General features: G+C 39.0%; 1 protein-coding gene across 2 annotated transcripts in view; it reads left to right on the plus strand.

Annotated features, from left to right (window-relative positions):
- CHST9 (carbohydrate sulfotransferase 9) overlaps positions 1–13,578 on the plus strand; it is a 257,048-nt gene that overhangs the window by 117,358 nt on the left and 126,112 nt on the right. The window contains exon 2 of one of the 2 annotated variants that reach the window (XM_057699744.1): positions 2,485–2,523. The exons of the other annotated variant lie outside the window; for it this stretch is intronic. Coding sequence (XP_057555727.1) covers positions 2,485–2,523 — 39 coding nt within the window. The remainder of the gene's footprint in view (positions 1–2,484; positions 2,524–13,578) is intronic. 2 annotated transcript variants of the gene reach the window in all.

The raw sequence follows: 13,578 nt of genomic DNA on the forward strand, positions 1-13,578 counted from the left end.
CTCAATTCCTCATTGGCTGTTGACTAGAGGCATCAGTTCCTCATTGGCTGCTGACTGGAGGCCTCAATTCTCCATTGACTGTTGACAGGATTGCTCAGTTCCTTGCCATATGGGTTTCTCCTTAGGGCTGCTTGAGTGTCCTCATAACATTTTATCTGGCTTCCCTCAGAGGAAGTCATCTGAGAGAGAATAAAATGGAAGCCATAGTGTTTTTTGAAGCCCAACCTTGGAAGTCACACCTCATTATTTCCACAAAATCCTACTGGCTACACAAGTCACTCTAATTCAGTGTGGGAGCAGAGGACACAAGGATGCAAATGCCAGGAGGAGGGAAGACAAGGATCATTGGGGTCACCTTGGAGACTGGCTACCTCACCCTATTATATACCTTCAATACATTCATTGTCGACTTTCAGGTTTTGTGTCACATTCTTAGACAAGTTAAAGACTCTCCAAAGAGATAGGTTTTTTAAACATCATTTTAATAAATTTTTTATAATTCAGTACATGAATAACATTTTTTTTTAATTCATGAAAATGTTCGAGGCCCCTAGTATACAAAAACTTATTATCAAGGGTACGTAGTGGCTTGCCCAATATAAATCTTAAATGAGGAGGTACCCCATCATACTTGGTAATGAATGAAGCCTTTAAATGGACGATTCATGTCCTTTATCTGTTTGAATCACTGAAATAAATTGCATCAAACAAGTCCTTGGAAATCACCCAAATGAACAGAATGTGAAATTAATTAAGATGCCAGTTAAATGAATTCTACATTTTGGGCAGCTGCACAAGGGAAGGATTGTACATTTTCCACCTTATATTTTAGGATTTTAAAAGACATAAAGGGCTGGTAGAAAAACTTAACGTTTACATGCAGCTTCCATAAATTCTCAGTAACTAGCTCCATCTGTGACAAGTTGACAGATGACAAGGAAGTGATGGCTGGAAGGGTGGCCCTCGTTTATCCATCACAAAACCAAGGCTCTCAGCTCGACAATGGTGTTTACATACACCATTGCCCTGGTGCAAAGTTTCTGATCTAAGCCTATAAACATGATGAAGTGGAGAAACCCTGACTTAAGTCCTGCTCAAACTGTCACCTCATCTCATTCATGTTTGTGCTGGCAAGTTTCATGAACAAGTCATTTCCGCCTCAGCTTCATCTTCCTGACCCACTACTCTCCAGACCCTCACAGGCTCTCACTACCCCCCACTCTGCTAAAACTTCTCTCTCACAGTCTAGCAACAACCACATGAACTCAGCAGTATCGGATGCTGCTGGCACCCCTCATACTTCCTAAAATTTTATTTATGGTACTTGACTCTGCACTCTTTTGATCTCCATGGAGCTCTGCTGCTCCTTCTGTCTTCTCGTTGTCCTCCATCACAAAACAGGAGCAGCATTTTTGTTTTCTTGGTCACAGTCTTCAGCCCAGCCCTCTGTTCTGTCTGTCTTTATGTTTCCATGGCCCCTCTCAGCTCCAGCCATCAAGATGGACATTTTCTGCATCTGTAATTTCAGTCCTGATCTCTCTCCCAAGCTCCATCTCCTGGTAGCACTTCAAACTCATTAAGTCTAAAACTGAACTCATCATTCCCATGCCTCCATCCCATTTTACTATTTCCCTGAATTGCCAAAGTCAGCTAGTAGCCATTCATCTTGACCTTTCCTTCTCCCTTGCACTTCATATTTTGTAAACTCCTGGGCCCTGTAGGTTCTGCCTTCCCACCATCTCCTGCACCCCTCACTTCCCTCCTCTCTGCTCCCACTGCCATACTCAACACATTACCTCTTGCCCAACCTCTAGGATACCTGCTCCTATGCAAAGCTACTCTCATTCAAGTTTTTAAAGTAAGCCCTAAGTATGAGCCTTCTTTCTCAAATAGCCTTGTCTTACATAGCCCATACTGTTTCTTTTGCCAAGAATCAATCCTTTCCCCTTTCCAGATTCCTCAAATCATGTGCCTCTCAAGGTCCAAATCAAATATCACTTTCTTGGTAACTTCATGAGCACCCTTCATTTCTTAAAATAATCATTTCATCCTCTCGTATCTTTAACCATTTGTACCCTTCAGGACACATCTCATTTCATGTTGTGTTGTCTGTCTTTTATCTTCCCAAGTTGGTTGTAAGAGGCCATGGTCTTATCTTAGTCAAGTGTTTACCCCCACATAGAACAGTTTGTTCTATGGGGATTTGCAACTTCTAGATTTATTGTTGAGTAAATAGCTCTTACTAACAAGATTTTTTAAACCCAGAAGCAGGTTTAATGCATACTCATTAATTTTTGACTTTCATAAATTGATTTGAGAATATTTTTCACCCCTTTCCTCTGTGCCCAGTCATCTCTAGAAAAATGTTGGACATGGCTCACCTAGTGGCTGTGTCTGGAAATTGCCATATACTGGGCTTTTTTCTTAGTTATACCATATTTTCATGGCTGTATATTGCAACTGATCTGCCACCCTTTATTTCAGGGGGAATGGAGAAGAAAAGAGAACAAAGAGCAACTTCAGGTAAGATGTTGACTAATTGGCCTCAGCTTTATGTCATGTTTTTACTTCCACCTTGAAAAAAAAAATCTATTTGAAATGCAGTATTCAAAAACTCACCTAAAAATGTAATAGTTTATAATCCTAGACTTGATTTTAAATTAATTATAATAAATGAATACATTTAGCTTTTTCACTTTCACATCAGTCATGTCCTTTTCATCTTATCTTTCTATTCAAACAAAAATGAGATGGCATGTTGTTTAATTTTTCCATGATTATCTACTTGAAACGTAAGTGTTGCAACCACTGATATCAAAATATGAAGGTTGTAATCTTTGACAACCATTTCATTTTCCCAAATATCTGTGAATCTCAGTTATTTTTCTTAAAGCCTTTTATGTAGTTGATGTCTTTCAGGACCATGTCAACTACTTAATGAAGAAGAATCTTTACATTTTGGAGGAATTTTAAAAAAACATTCCACTTGTAAATCCTAATATATCTGCAGAAGTGAATGATGTTTTGGCACAATGCCATTACACATAGCGGGGCCAGTATTTGCTATCTCATAGAAAGTTTTCCATATTTTCATCACTTGGCTTTTGCCTTAAAGTCATGAGATAAGATAAATTTTCATTTACCAAATAAACCTTTGCATAAGGGCGATCTTCCAGCTGCCAATGCCCTAAAATTGTCAATATTCGTAAAGAATTCTAATTTGGCATATACACCTACGCCCACCACCCTTCCGAAGTCTTTATCAACCCACTATTTTATGATACATGAGAGCTGCCAGCATAAAGACACATTACTCCCAGACACTGTCTTTTTTCTTTTTTTCTTTGGTCTGGTAACAATGTATTATGTGTATTTCCAAACAGTGATGTCAACAGATGAGCAAAATCTGTGTTAATCAAAAAATGTATAAATAGCCCAAACCTCTGTCTCTTTTCTCCTTCCCAACTTTAGCATTCATCTCAGACAGCTGGGCAACCTACAGCCTGCATGATTTCCCTCTTAAATATTATTGTTTGCATTCTCCTTGTGGCTCTTTTAAAATCTGATCATGAATACCAAAAAAAAAAAAAAAATGAAGGCAAGAAAGTATCTGGTGTCCTCACAGATGTGATCACCTCCATTATTGCTCCTTGGGGGAAAATTATTTATACTATTTCTGAAATGCTGTTGCTATGATCCTGTAGGTATGGGCTGAAAGAAACTTTCTAGTTGGGAAGAAAGCTAAATTGGCCAAAGTATTAAACCAGATGTCTCTTTAAGTTCTCTCCATGCTCATAGATTCTAATATGCTGTGTGACCAAGGTGACACAAAGGACTAGAGACGGAGGCAGGAAAAGAACACAGATTTCTTCATTCCTTATTCTTCCTAGTATCCCACCCTCCTAAGCTTTTTTTTCAAATAGAACTGCTAGTTAGTCACTTTGATACTGTGTTAGGTTTCTTGCTTAATAAAATATTTTTCAACAATTGGTAAATCTTTTTAAGGCCACAGCAAAAGCTAATCACCAGGGTTCTGAAGAAACTCCCTTTATTAATGGAGCTAATTTGCCCCAACTGATTCACAGCTTGTCAATGTGTCCCATTTCTATGAGAAAGTGAAAGAAACTCTACACAAGAAAGTGAAGTCAAGGGTAACTAACGGACAGAACTCAAATTGTTGGGGCAATTTTTTTGGCTGCTCATTATTTCAGAGAAACACAAATCTTGCCCTCGGGAAATCTACATTTGTAAAGATAGTCTGACTTCTCAAAATTGAGACATAACCGTTGCCAATGTGGTCATAAGTATCGCCATGTTCACTTTGTGGTGGTAGAATGAATGTCAGCATCTTTATAAAGCATGTGCCTCAGATACCAAGAACATCATGGGCATCCCTACTTCTCACTTCCTGCCTGGACTTCTTTCTATCATTTGCTGTTTGTTCTGCTCAGATTCTATGTCCTGCTTACTGAATTAGACAATACAACACCCCACTCCCTCTTGCTTATAGTGGGTTCATCTCCCAGCTATGGGAGAAAGAATTTAGAAGAAAAAATATTGTAGACAAAAAAAAAAATTCCCCCTTAATATAGAGACTTTCAGGACCCTTAATTTTGGGGTGGGTAAAGTTGGTTAATTCTTTGTTTAAAGAATCTTGCACTAAGATGAAAGTTACCGAGGTAAGCTTTTACTCGGAAAAATAAATAACTTCCTAACAAGGAAAGCTCTCCAGGACTGGAGAGAATGAGATGGTGCAAGTAAACCTGTACACAGGTTGGGCCATCACCTGCAAGGGATGTTGATAAGAGATTCATGAAGAATTTGGTTGGATCCTTCCTAAGGTTCTTTCCAGTTTTATGTCTGTGATTCTACTTACCCTTATTACTTCATTGAAATGGTTCTACTGTGTGTATGCATCAACACGAAAGAAAAAAACTTTCTAAGTGGTTCACGTTATGTAACTGAATGAATCATGTTCCAAAACTTAGCTAAATCAGTTTCAACAGAGTTGCATTGTAGAGCATGTAGCTGATAGGGCTAAGACTGTGAAATAAAATTGTTCTATAGTCTATTAAACTTCTTTGCGGGAGAAAGTTGTTTGCACCCTGATTGCATCCCTGGCTGTAGTTTCAAGTATGAAGCTGTTTTTGATCAGCCAGGAATGAGTCACAAGAGAATATACATAACCTGATATCATTTTTGAAAAGCTATGGTAAGTTTAGCCATTTTTGAAAAATAATTCAATGCATATGCCTTTTGACATTGAATTCGGAAACCCATGTCAAATTCATACAACGTGGCCAGCAACATCAAAGCTAAATTTGGTTATCTGGGTTGGTAAAGAATATTAAAAATGTATGATGGTGTAATGGTAAATAGATGTCAGGAGTCAAGTTTCCGATACCATCAATTATCTATTTGCCCTTGATTGTTTTAAGTACCCAATTTCCTCATCAGAAAAATAGAAAAGGAAAAACAAAACAAAACAAAGCAAAAACAGCTATGTTCCATAGGTTTCTACATAAAAACTTTATTGAGTTTGTGTTTTGAGGTCAAGGAACTTTTGGTTTTTAAAAAGCAACATAGTGAAAAATACAAAGAATTCTCACAGAGAAAGGTGCTCTGTAAATTATTATTTAGAAAAAGATGATTTAGAAGGCTCACTAGGGTAGACTATAGAGACACCATCTGTTAAATATATATTGTTCCAATTTTTCCAAAAAGGAGAATGCTTTCAAATCCAGTTAAGTATTAAGTAAAGAACAGTCCTAGTGGACCAGAGAACAGAGTTATCAGTAGAGATGATAATGAAGTTGCCTTCTTTTCACTTATGACATTAGAACATACCTAAAGTTCAAGATGTTTTTTTCATTTGTGCAATTTGCAAAAAGTTACCAGTAAAGAGGAACAATGTTATTTTTCTCTCAACTTAAAAGGTGAAACTTATTTTTGGAAATTCAGCAAATGGTAGAACATCTGCTTTGCAAGCTCAGTTCTTGCTACTTACTCTTTGGGCTTTTCACTTCTATGAAATGTTCTGAAACAGAAATACATCTCCATTTTAAAACTTTTAAACACACATTGAACATGCAGTCATTCAGGTTTTTAAAAAGTTAGGTACTGAATAAATCCTTCCATCTGTGTGGGAATAGCATGTTCATTTTCTTACACGTTACTCATTTATTGAAAGCAAATTTTCAAGTGGGTGCATATTTAGCCTGATTTTCATCTACGCTGTTACTATTTTTGTAGGGCTTTTTGCCGTAGTTCTTATACCTCAAAAAACCCTCAAAAATAAGCATGAGGAGACCTTGTCATCATTTTCATTATTGGTGACCAACATTAAACATATGAAGTTAGCAGGCAGATTATGTTGTGACAAATACATTTAAGTAAATGATCATTCTTGAAAATATCATTTCTTGGCTTTTAATATTTTTTAATATTCTACATGTTTTATTTTCACTTTGAGAATCGTTATTCTAGTTAGAATCAAGGTTAAAAACGCATATCATCCTAACTTGTTCATAGCTTACAAAAGCTCTTGTCACTTAGTAATACTATATTACATATTGGAAGGTTGCTGAGAAAGTAGATTTTAAAAGTTCTCATCACAAGAAAAAAAGAAAAAGTTTGTAACCATTTGCAGTGACAAATGTTAACTAGAATTATTGTGGTGATCATTTTGTGATATATACAAATATTGAATCATGTACACTTAAAACTAATATTAGAGACTTCTCTGGTTGTCCACTGGTTAGGACATCACCTTCCAATGCGGGGGTGGGGCAGTGGGGTGGGGGGTGGTTGTGGGTTCAATCCCTGGTCAAGGAGCTAAGATCCCACATGCCCCGTGGTCAAAAAACCAAAACATAAAACAAAAGCAATATTGTAATAAATTCAATAAAGACTTCAAAAATGGTCCACATCAAAAAAAAAAAAAAAAAAAAACTAATATAATGTTACCTGTCAATTATATCTCAATTAACAAAAAAAAAAAATCATGTCTTGATTCCATCTCATGTGGCACCACAAGGAGGGCAGAGAAGGAATCTGAGGAGTCATTTGTAAGTTGATGAATTCAATTTTCTGAACATTTTTGCAATCCAGGCTTTGTGCTTGATACCGGAGATGTAATGGTGAATAAGATATGGCATTAATGTTTCAATTCATTCACTTTCTGGAGGAGGAAAACAAATGCATACAGATGATTATAATCCAATATGAAGAGTGCCTTTTCAAGAATCATACACTAGGTGTCCTGAGGATTTCAAAGAAGGGTTCATGGAATAGGGGAGACTTGAGCTAATCCTTTAAGAAAGAATTGGAATTGACTAGATGGCAAAGGGGAAGGGCTGGCTTTCTAGAGAGACAGAGACAAGAAGAAGCATGGCCCTATTGAAGGAAAGTTTAGTGGTTTACTAAGACTGGATGGAGTACAGTCATAAATAGACAAGAGGCAAGAGATGTGGCCAGGAAAGGAAGCATGAGGCAGACTTAACAAGGGCCATTATGCCCTGCTGTGGATTTTGGACTTTATGCAGTAGGAGTGGGGATCTAGTGAAGGGCAAGGAATTACATGATCTCTTTGCGTTTTATCCAAATCCTCCAGAGGAAGCGTGGATTGGGAGGGGAATTGATTAGAGGTGGGGACATCAGGTGGTGTATCACTTTAATTATCTAAGAATGAAAGGATTGAGTTCTGAGGAGTCTTTACTAAGACAGTGTCATTAGCGAGGGAGCTAAGGAAATGAATACAGATATACTTACAAGATAGAATTGGCCTGTTGGATTGGATATGGGAGGTAGAGGAGGATGACTCCTAGGTTTCCAGCCTAAGAAATAAGATGAAGAGAGCATCCTGCGTAGGGCACATAGGAAGAGGGACAGGTCTGGTGGGAAAAATGATAAATTGAATTATATCTTTGTTGATTGTTGTGTGACCTATGAGATATGAAGGCAGAAATGTCAAGAATGTTAAATAAGCCGCTGGCATTGCAAGCCTGGAACTCCAGAGAGAGGTCTGAGACGCAGGCTTGGTTTTCAAGTCATCAGTACCTGGATAAGAGTTGAAGCCCTGGTTATGAACGAGCTGCCCAAAGGGACACGGGGGTATGAGGAGAGAAGTGGCAGAGACGAGTCCTTTGGAACAAAGAACTCGGTAAGAGGAACCAGAGGCTACAGCCTGAGAAAGATCTATCAGTGTTGTCCTCTGAGAATCAGCAGGATTCTCTGTCTCTGAATCCAAGAGAAGAAAAAAGACAGAAGAAGAAGTAATTGGTCAAGCACGTCAAATGCCACAGAGCAGTCAGATAAAATAAGCACCTGAAAAATGTCCATTGGAGTTGGGGAAAAAAATCTGCTGGTCACCACAAAGAAATTACTTTTCAGGAGTTCTGTTAGTGAAATCCAGATAGGAATGGGTTGAGTGAGGGAGTAAAGAACAAATAAGAGCAAATAAACTGGTTCTTTCCAAGAGTTTTCCTGTGAAAAGGAGGAGGGAGAGAGACAATGAGTGAATCATTAAGTCATTATGTCAGGGAATCAGTGTGTACTGAGACCTGCTATTTCAGGCTCTGTGCTCAGTGCCTTCTATTTTACCCTCAAATTGGCCTTGTAAATTTTGTTTATGGCCAACATTTTAAAAATTAGAAAACCGAGATGTAGAGAAGTTAAATAAGTTGCCTTTGACCCCATGCGTTAGCTGGTGGAGCCAGAAGTGGCATTGAGGCAGTGGCTTGCTGGAGCCTGGGTTGCTGGGGAGATGTCTGGAGAGAACATTTGTGCACATCTCTTCCCAGCTCTGTGCTCAGTGAGGTCATGTATGTAGCTTCAACTGGCCGTGATGGGAGCATTTACACCACAGAAATTGGCAAACGTTACAAACCAGCGTTGGTTGATTTGTTTGCTTGTTTCCGGAGAGCCAGTTGTTAAACACAGACAAGCACAGCACTGGGTCTCCGTCTGCGTGGCAGCAAAGCCTCATCTATTTCCCACTGCCCAGCCTATGTTATTTGGCCAAGGTCACTTGGTTAGATAAAAACAACAGAGTTGAGACCTGAACCCAGACCTGTGATCCACATCCAGCCCTACACGGGCCCCAGGGCTTTGACGAGAAAAATAAGTAAAATATTCATTTCTCACATTCTGTGCCCAAATGACCTAGGTTGGTATAAACAATATCTCTAGTTCTAAGCTACCAGTCTTCTGCTTCAGCCTCCCAGGCAATCTGTCTCTGGGGTGTTTGCTTTTTTAAACAGCTTTCCTGAAGCATTGGCTCTCTGAACGATGTTAATGAAATCTATTTAAAAAAATACCCATTCTTCTCTGGGTTTATGGTTTCAGAACAATACTTATCGTTGAGTGAAATAGGGTATCTTAGATGTATTTTTCCATCCACAAAATGGAAGATGGACACATGGGCTGTTCATTAAAAGGAGTCCTGAAGAATTTATTGTTAAACAAACTTCATTTTCCAGCTGGCCGAATTTATGATAGAGAATGAATAACAGCACAGCTGTGCCACATTATTTCGAAAATCCCTTAAATTTCATTGTATAACATAGCCTGAGGACATAACATAAACTGATCAGACCCAAATGGGTCCAAGATGGCGGACAAGTCAACTTCCAGGCGCCATGACGGTTCCAAGGCTGACAGGGAGGATCAAAAAGTGGGCGGTGGCCCAGTTCTGGAATGCTCCACCCACTCATTAGCCTATGAAATTACCCACCCTGACAAACACTGACAAATCCCATCCCCTGGTGCCTTTCTCACCTTCTGAGATGGCCCACACTGTCTTCAGAGTGTTTCTCTCTAAATAAACCTCTCACCTAGCAAAAAATTAAATAAATAAAATAAAACAGTGTGTGTATACAAACTAAACAAATCTGAAATGATAAACAGCTACTGTGGGAGCAATTGCCCTGTCGCCCCACATGGTCAAAGAGCAGGTATGAAAACATCTCCCTGAAATTCCTTCTGCGCGTTTCATTTGGATTGCTGTTATGGTGCACAGAGCAGGATTTATTTGCACACAATTGAGACTTGAAACATGGTTTCTTTAGGTGGCAGGGGAGAAATATTCTCTTTGGCTACATCACAATAGACTTCACCTTAAAGCAGCACGGCTCCTTGTAGAACTGGAAAAAGAGGAACTTTTATCTGGGTTGATTCTTGAACAACATATATGTATCCCTTTCATCCAGGAAAAAAAAAACAAAGAAAAGTTTTGTAATTTTGTTAGCCCCAAATTACTTCATTTTTTCATCTCAAATATTCTGTAAGAAAGCCACAAGGAATTCCTTAAAATGGAAAATAACTCAAATAAAAATGGACTTTGAGGAGGTATATGATGGAGCTCATTAAGGCAATATAAGCCAAAGCAATTCTCAATGACATCAGGCTCACCCTAGTTTGAATTTATTGTGGAAGTTGCACGAAAAGGCATCTGAGGTGTGTATATCAGTCAATATAATAGTAACTACACTTTTGTCTGACCAGATTTGCTCTGTTCCCGAGTGTTCTAGGTCAATGAATATTTTGATTAGTTAAAAGTGGCACTTACATTAACAAGGGATTAAAAATGCCCACAGAAATAGAATATAGGTGATCCCGAGGCTTTCTTGTGAAAGGAGTCTTCAGTCATACCTGATTTTTCCCACAGAGAAAACAATGAACTTGTATTTCTAACCAAAGGAACAGATGCCCAACTTTTTTTTTTCATAGGAGTGATCACAAACATTTTATCAACTGTAAATGATACACTTGTACACTGAAAACCTTCGAAAGGGAAGGCAGTCATTTGAGTTGAGCAATGTAGTGATCAATCGTATAAACTGTCCTATTATCTCACTGAAAATTCCCTGATAAGAGGATTTGTAGGACAGGAGAGAAGCCAGGAGACTTTGAGGACACAAGAAACACCTGCAGACTGCTCACCCCAGAAACGAGGTTATGGCTTGAGTGGCAGTTGGAGGAACTCTGAGAGGGACAGAGCCTTGGATGAAGCAAAGAGAGCCAGAAAGGGGAGGGTGGGAGGTAGGGGGTGCCTTCAGAAACAGCTGAGCACTCTGATCAGTGCATTCATACTGAGGGATTGCTACACGAATTACTGCATTACTGACTCCAGAAAGCATATTTCATTTGTGTTCGACGTGATCCTCAGTGTCTTGGCTTCTTGAACTGTTACCAAGTTCAAGCTCGGTCTGCTCACCACACGACAGGCCAACGAATCGGAGACGAGGTGCTGAGGCAAGGAATACGAACAACTTTATTTGGAAAGCCAGCAAACCGAAAAGATGGACTAGTGTCTCCTAAAAACCACATTATCTGGGTCTGGATGCCAGTTTCTTTTTATAGAATCAGAGAGGGAGTGGCAGGGAAGTAAAGTAAAAAGTGTTATCAGTCTTGCAAAACGTCTCCTGGAATGACTAGCCTTGGGGAAGGGATGTATTAGTTTCCCAGGGGGAAGGGTTCCCTGAGGCAGGCCATTGTGTATGATTAAAGCAATGAAAAGCAAAGGTTAAAGTCAAAGAAACAGATCCAACCTGGAGTCCAATGTAGCTCTTCCCTGGTACGGAACCACTCACAGACGACGATCCTGACCACAGCCCGTGCTTTTGTCTGAACCTCGTTTGAGTCCTCACAGAATGTCTCTTGAGGATATATTTGCTTGCCTGCGTTTGCTTATACATCTTCACCAGGGAGTTATTCGCCTGATTGTAAATCTGTAACACATTTTTTACGGCATAGAGACGATCTGTATTTCTCAGATATGGTCCTTTCATCCTTGGAAATATCTCTGAGATGCAGTTCCACCCAAGCCTTCTCTGAAAACACAGCTCTCTGTTTCATGGGTACATTGAGACAAAATACCATATTCAAACCTGACTTTAATGCATTTTTCTCTTGTTTTCCTTGGCCATTTTTGCATCTAATCTGCTGACTTCCCTGCCATTTAAAAATGTTCATGCTGGAACATATAGATAAGCAAATATAAACTACATTAAATTTAGTATTTTTCATTGACCCTCATAATACCTAGAAATACAGTAAATCTTACTGGAGTAGTATAGTTATTTTCCCTATAAGGTTTAAATTTTTTTTAACTGCAATAAATACACATAACAAATGTTACCATCTTAACCCTTTTTTGAAAGTTGTTTGTTTGGTTTTGTTTTTTGAATTTATTTTTTATTTTATTGGCTCTGTTGGGTCTTCGTTGCTGCACACAGGCTTTCTCTAGTTGTGGTGAGTGGGGGCTACTCTTTGTTGTGGTATGAGGGCTCCTCATTGCAGTGGCTTCTCTTGTTGTGGAGCACGGGCTTTAGGTGCGGGGGCTTCAGTAGTTGAAGCACATGGGCTCAGTAGTTGTGGCACATGGGCTGAGTTGCTCCCCAGCATGTGAGATCTTCCCGGACCAGGGCTCGAACCCATGTCCCCTGTATTGGCAGGCAGATTCTTAACCACTGGGCCACCAGGGGAGCCCCCCATCTTAACTATTTTTAAGTGTGAGTTCAGTGCCACTGAGAACATATGCACCATTGCACCAGCATCACCACCATCCAACCACATAACTCTTTCCATGTTGCAAAACTGAAACGCTGTACCTATTAAACAACTCCCCATTTTCCCCTTCCCCAGCCTCTGGCAACCACCCTCCTACTTTCTGTCTCTATGAACTTGACTACTCTAGGTATCTCCTATAAATGGAATTATACAGTTTCTGCCTTTTTGTAACTGGTTTATTTCACTTAGCATAATGTCCTCAAGGTTCATCTGTGCTGTAGCGTGTGTCAGGATTTTCTTGCCTTTAAGGCTGAATGCTGAATTTTATCCATTCATCCATCCATAGGCACTTGGGTTACTTCCACCTTTTGGCCATTATGAATAATGCTGCTGTGAACATGGGGGTACAAATATCTCTTCTTGGCTCTGCTTTCAATTCTTTTGAGTATATGCCCCAAAACTTAAATTGCTGGATCCTGTGATACCCTATAAGGTTTTAATTTAGGCAGAAAGAATGATCACATTTGTAAGATTCTCTAGGTTTTATAATTTTTTTCTGTTTTGCTTATTTGGTTTTGTTCCCTCTCCCTTGCTTTCTTCTAGATCAGCCATATGCAGTAGAAACACAATTCAAACCACAGATGTAAATTTGAAAGTATGAGTAATCACATTTTAAAAAGTAAAAAGAAATAGATGAGACTAATTTAATGATATGCTATTTAAACCAGTATGTTAAAACTATTATCATTTCAACGTGTAATCAATAGAAAAAATGATCAGTGAGATGCTAAAACTGTGCATTTGCCAGACATGCAGTGAAGATTAATAGAGTATGTGATACAACAGTTAAAGAAAAATGTAGTCCCACCGAAACAACAAGGGGTGTTTCATAGAAAAATGTCTTACACTGCTTTGGTTTTAAATTAAAATTTATATTAATTACAATGTAAAATTCAGTTGCTAAGTTGTACTAGCTGCATAGCAAGTGTCCAGGAGCCACGTGTGGCCAGGGGCTGCCACCGTAGACAGTGCAGAGCTGAGCATTCTGGTCATCACTGAAAGTTCTGC

Source organism: Hippopotamus amphibius, chromosome 11, assembly GCF_030028045.1.
Source record: "Hippopotamus amphibius kiboko isolate mHipAmp2 chromosome 11, mHipAmp2.hap2, whole genome shotgun sequence".
Classification (NCBI taxonomy): domain Eukaryota; kingdom Metazoa; phylum Chordata; class Mammalia; order Artiodactyla; family Hippopotamidae; genus Hippopotamus; species Hippopotamus amphibius.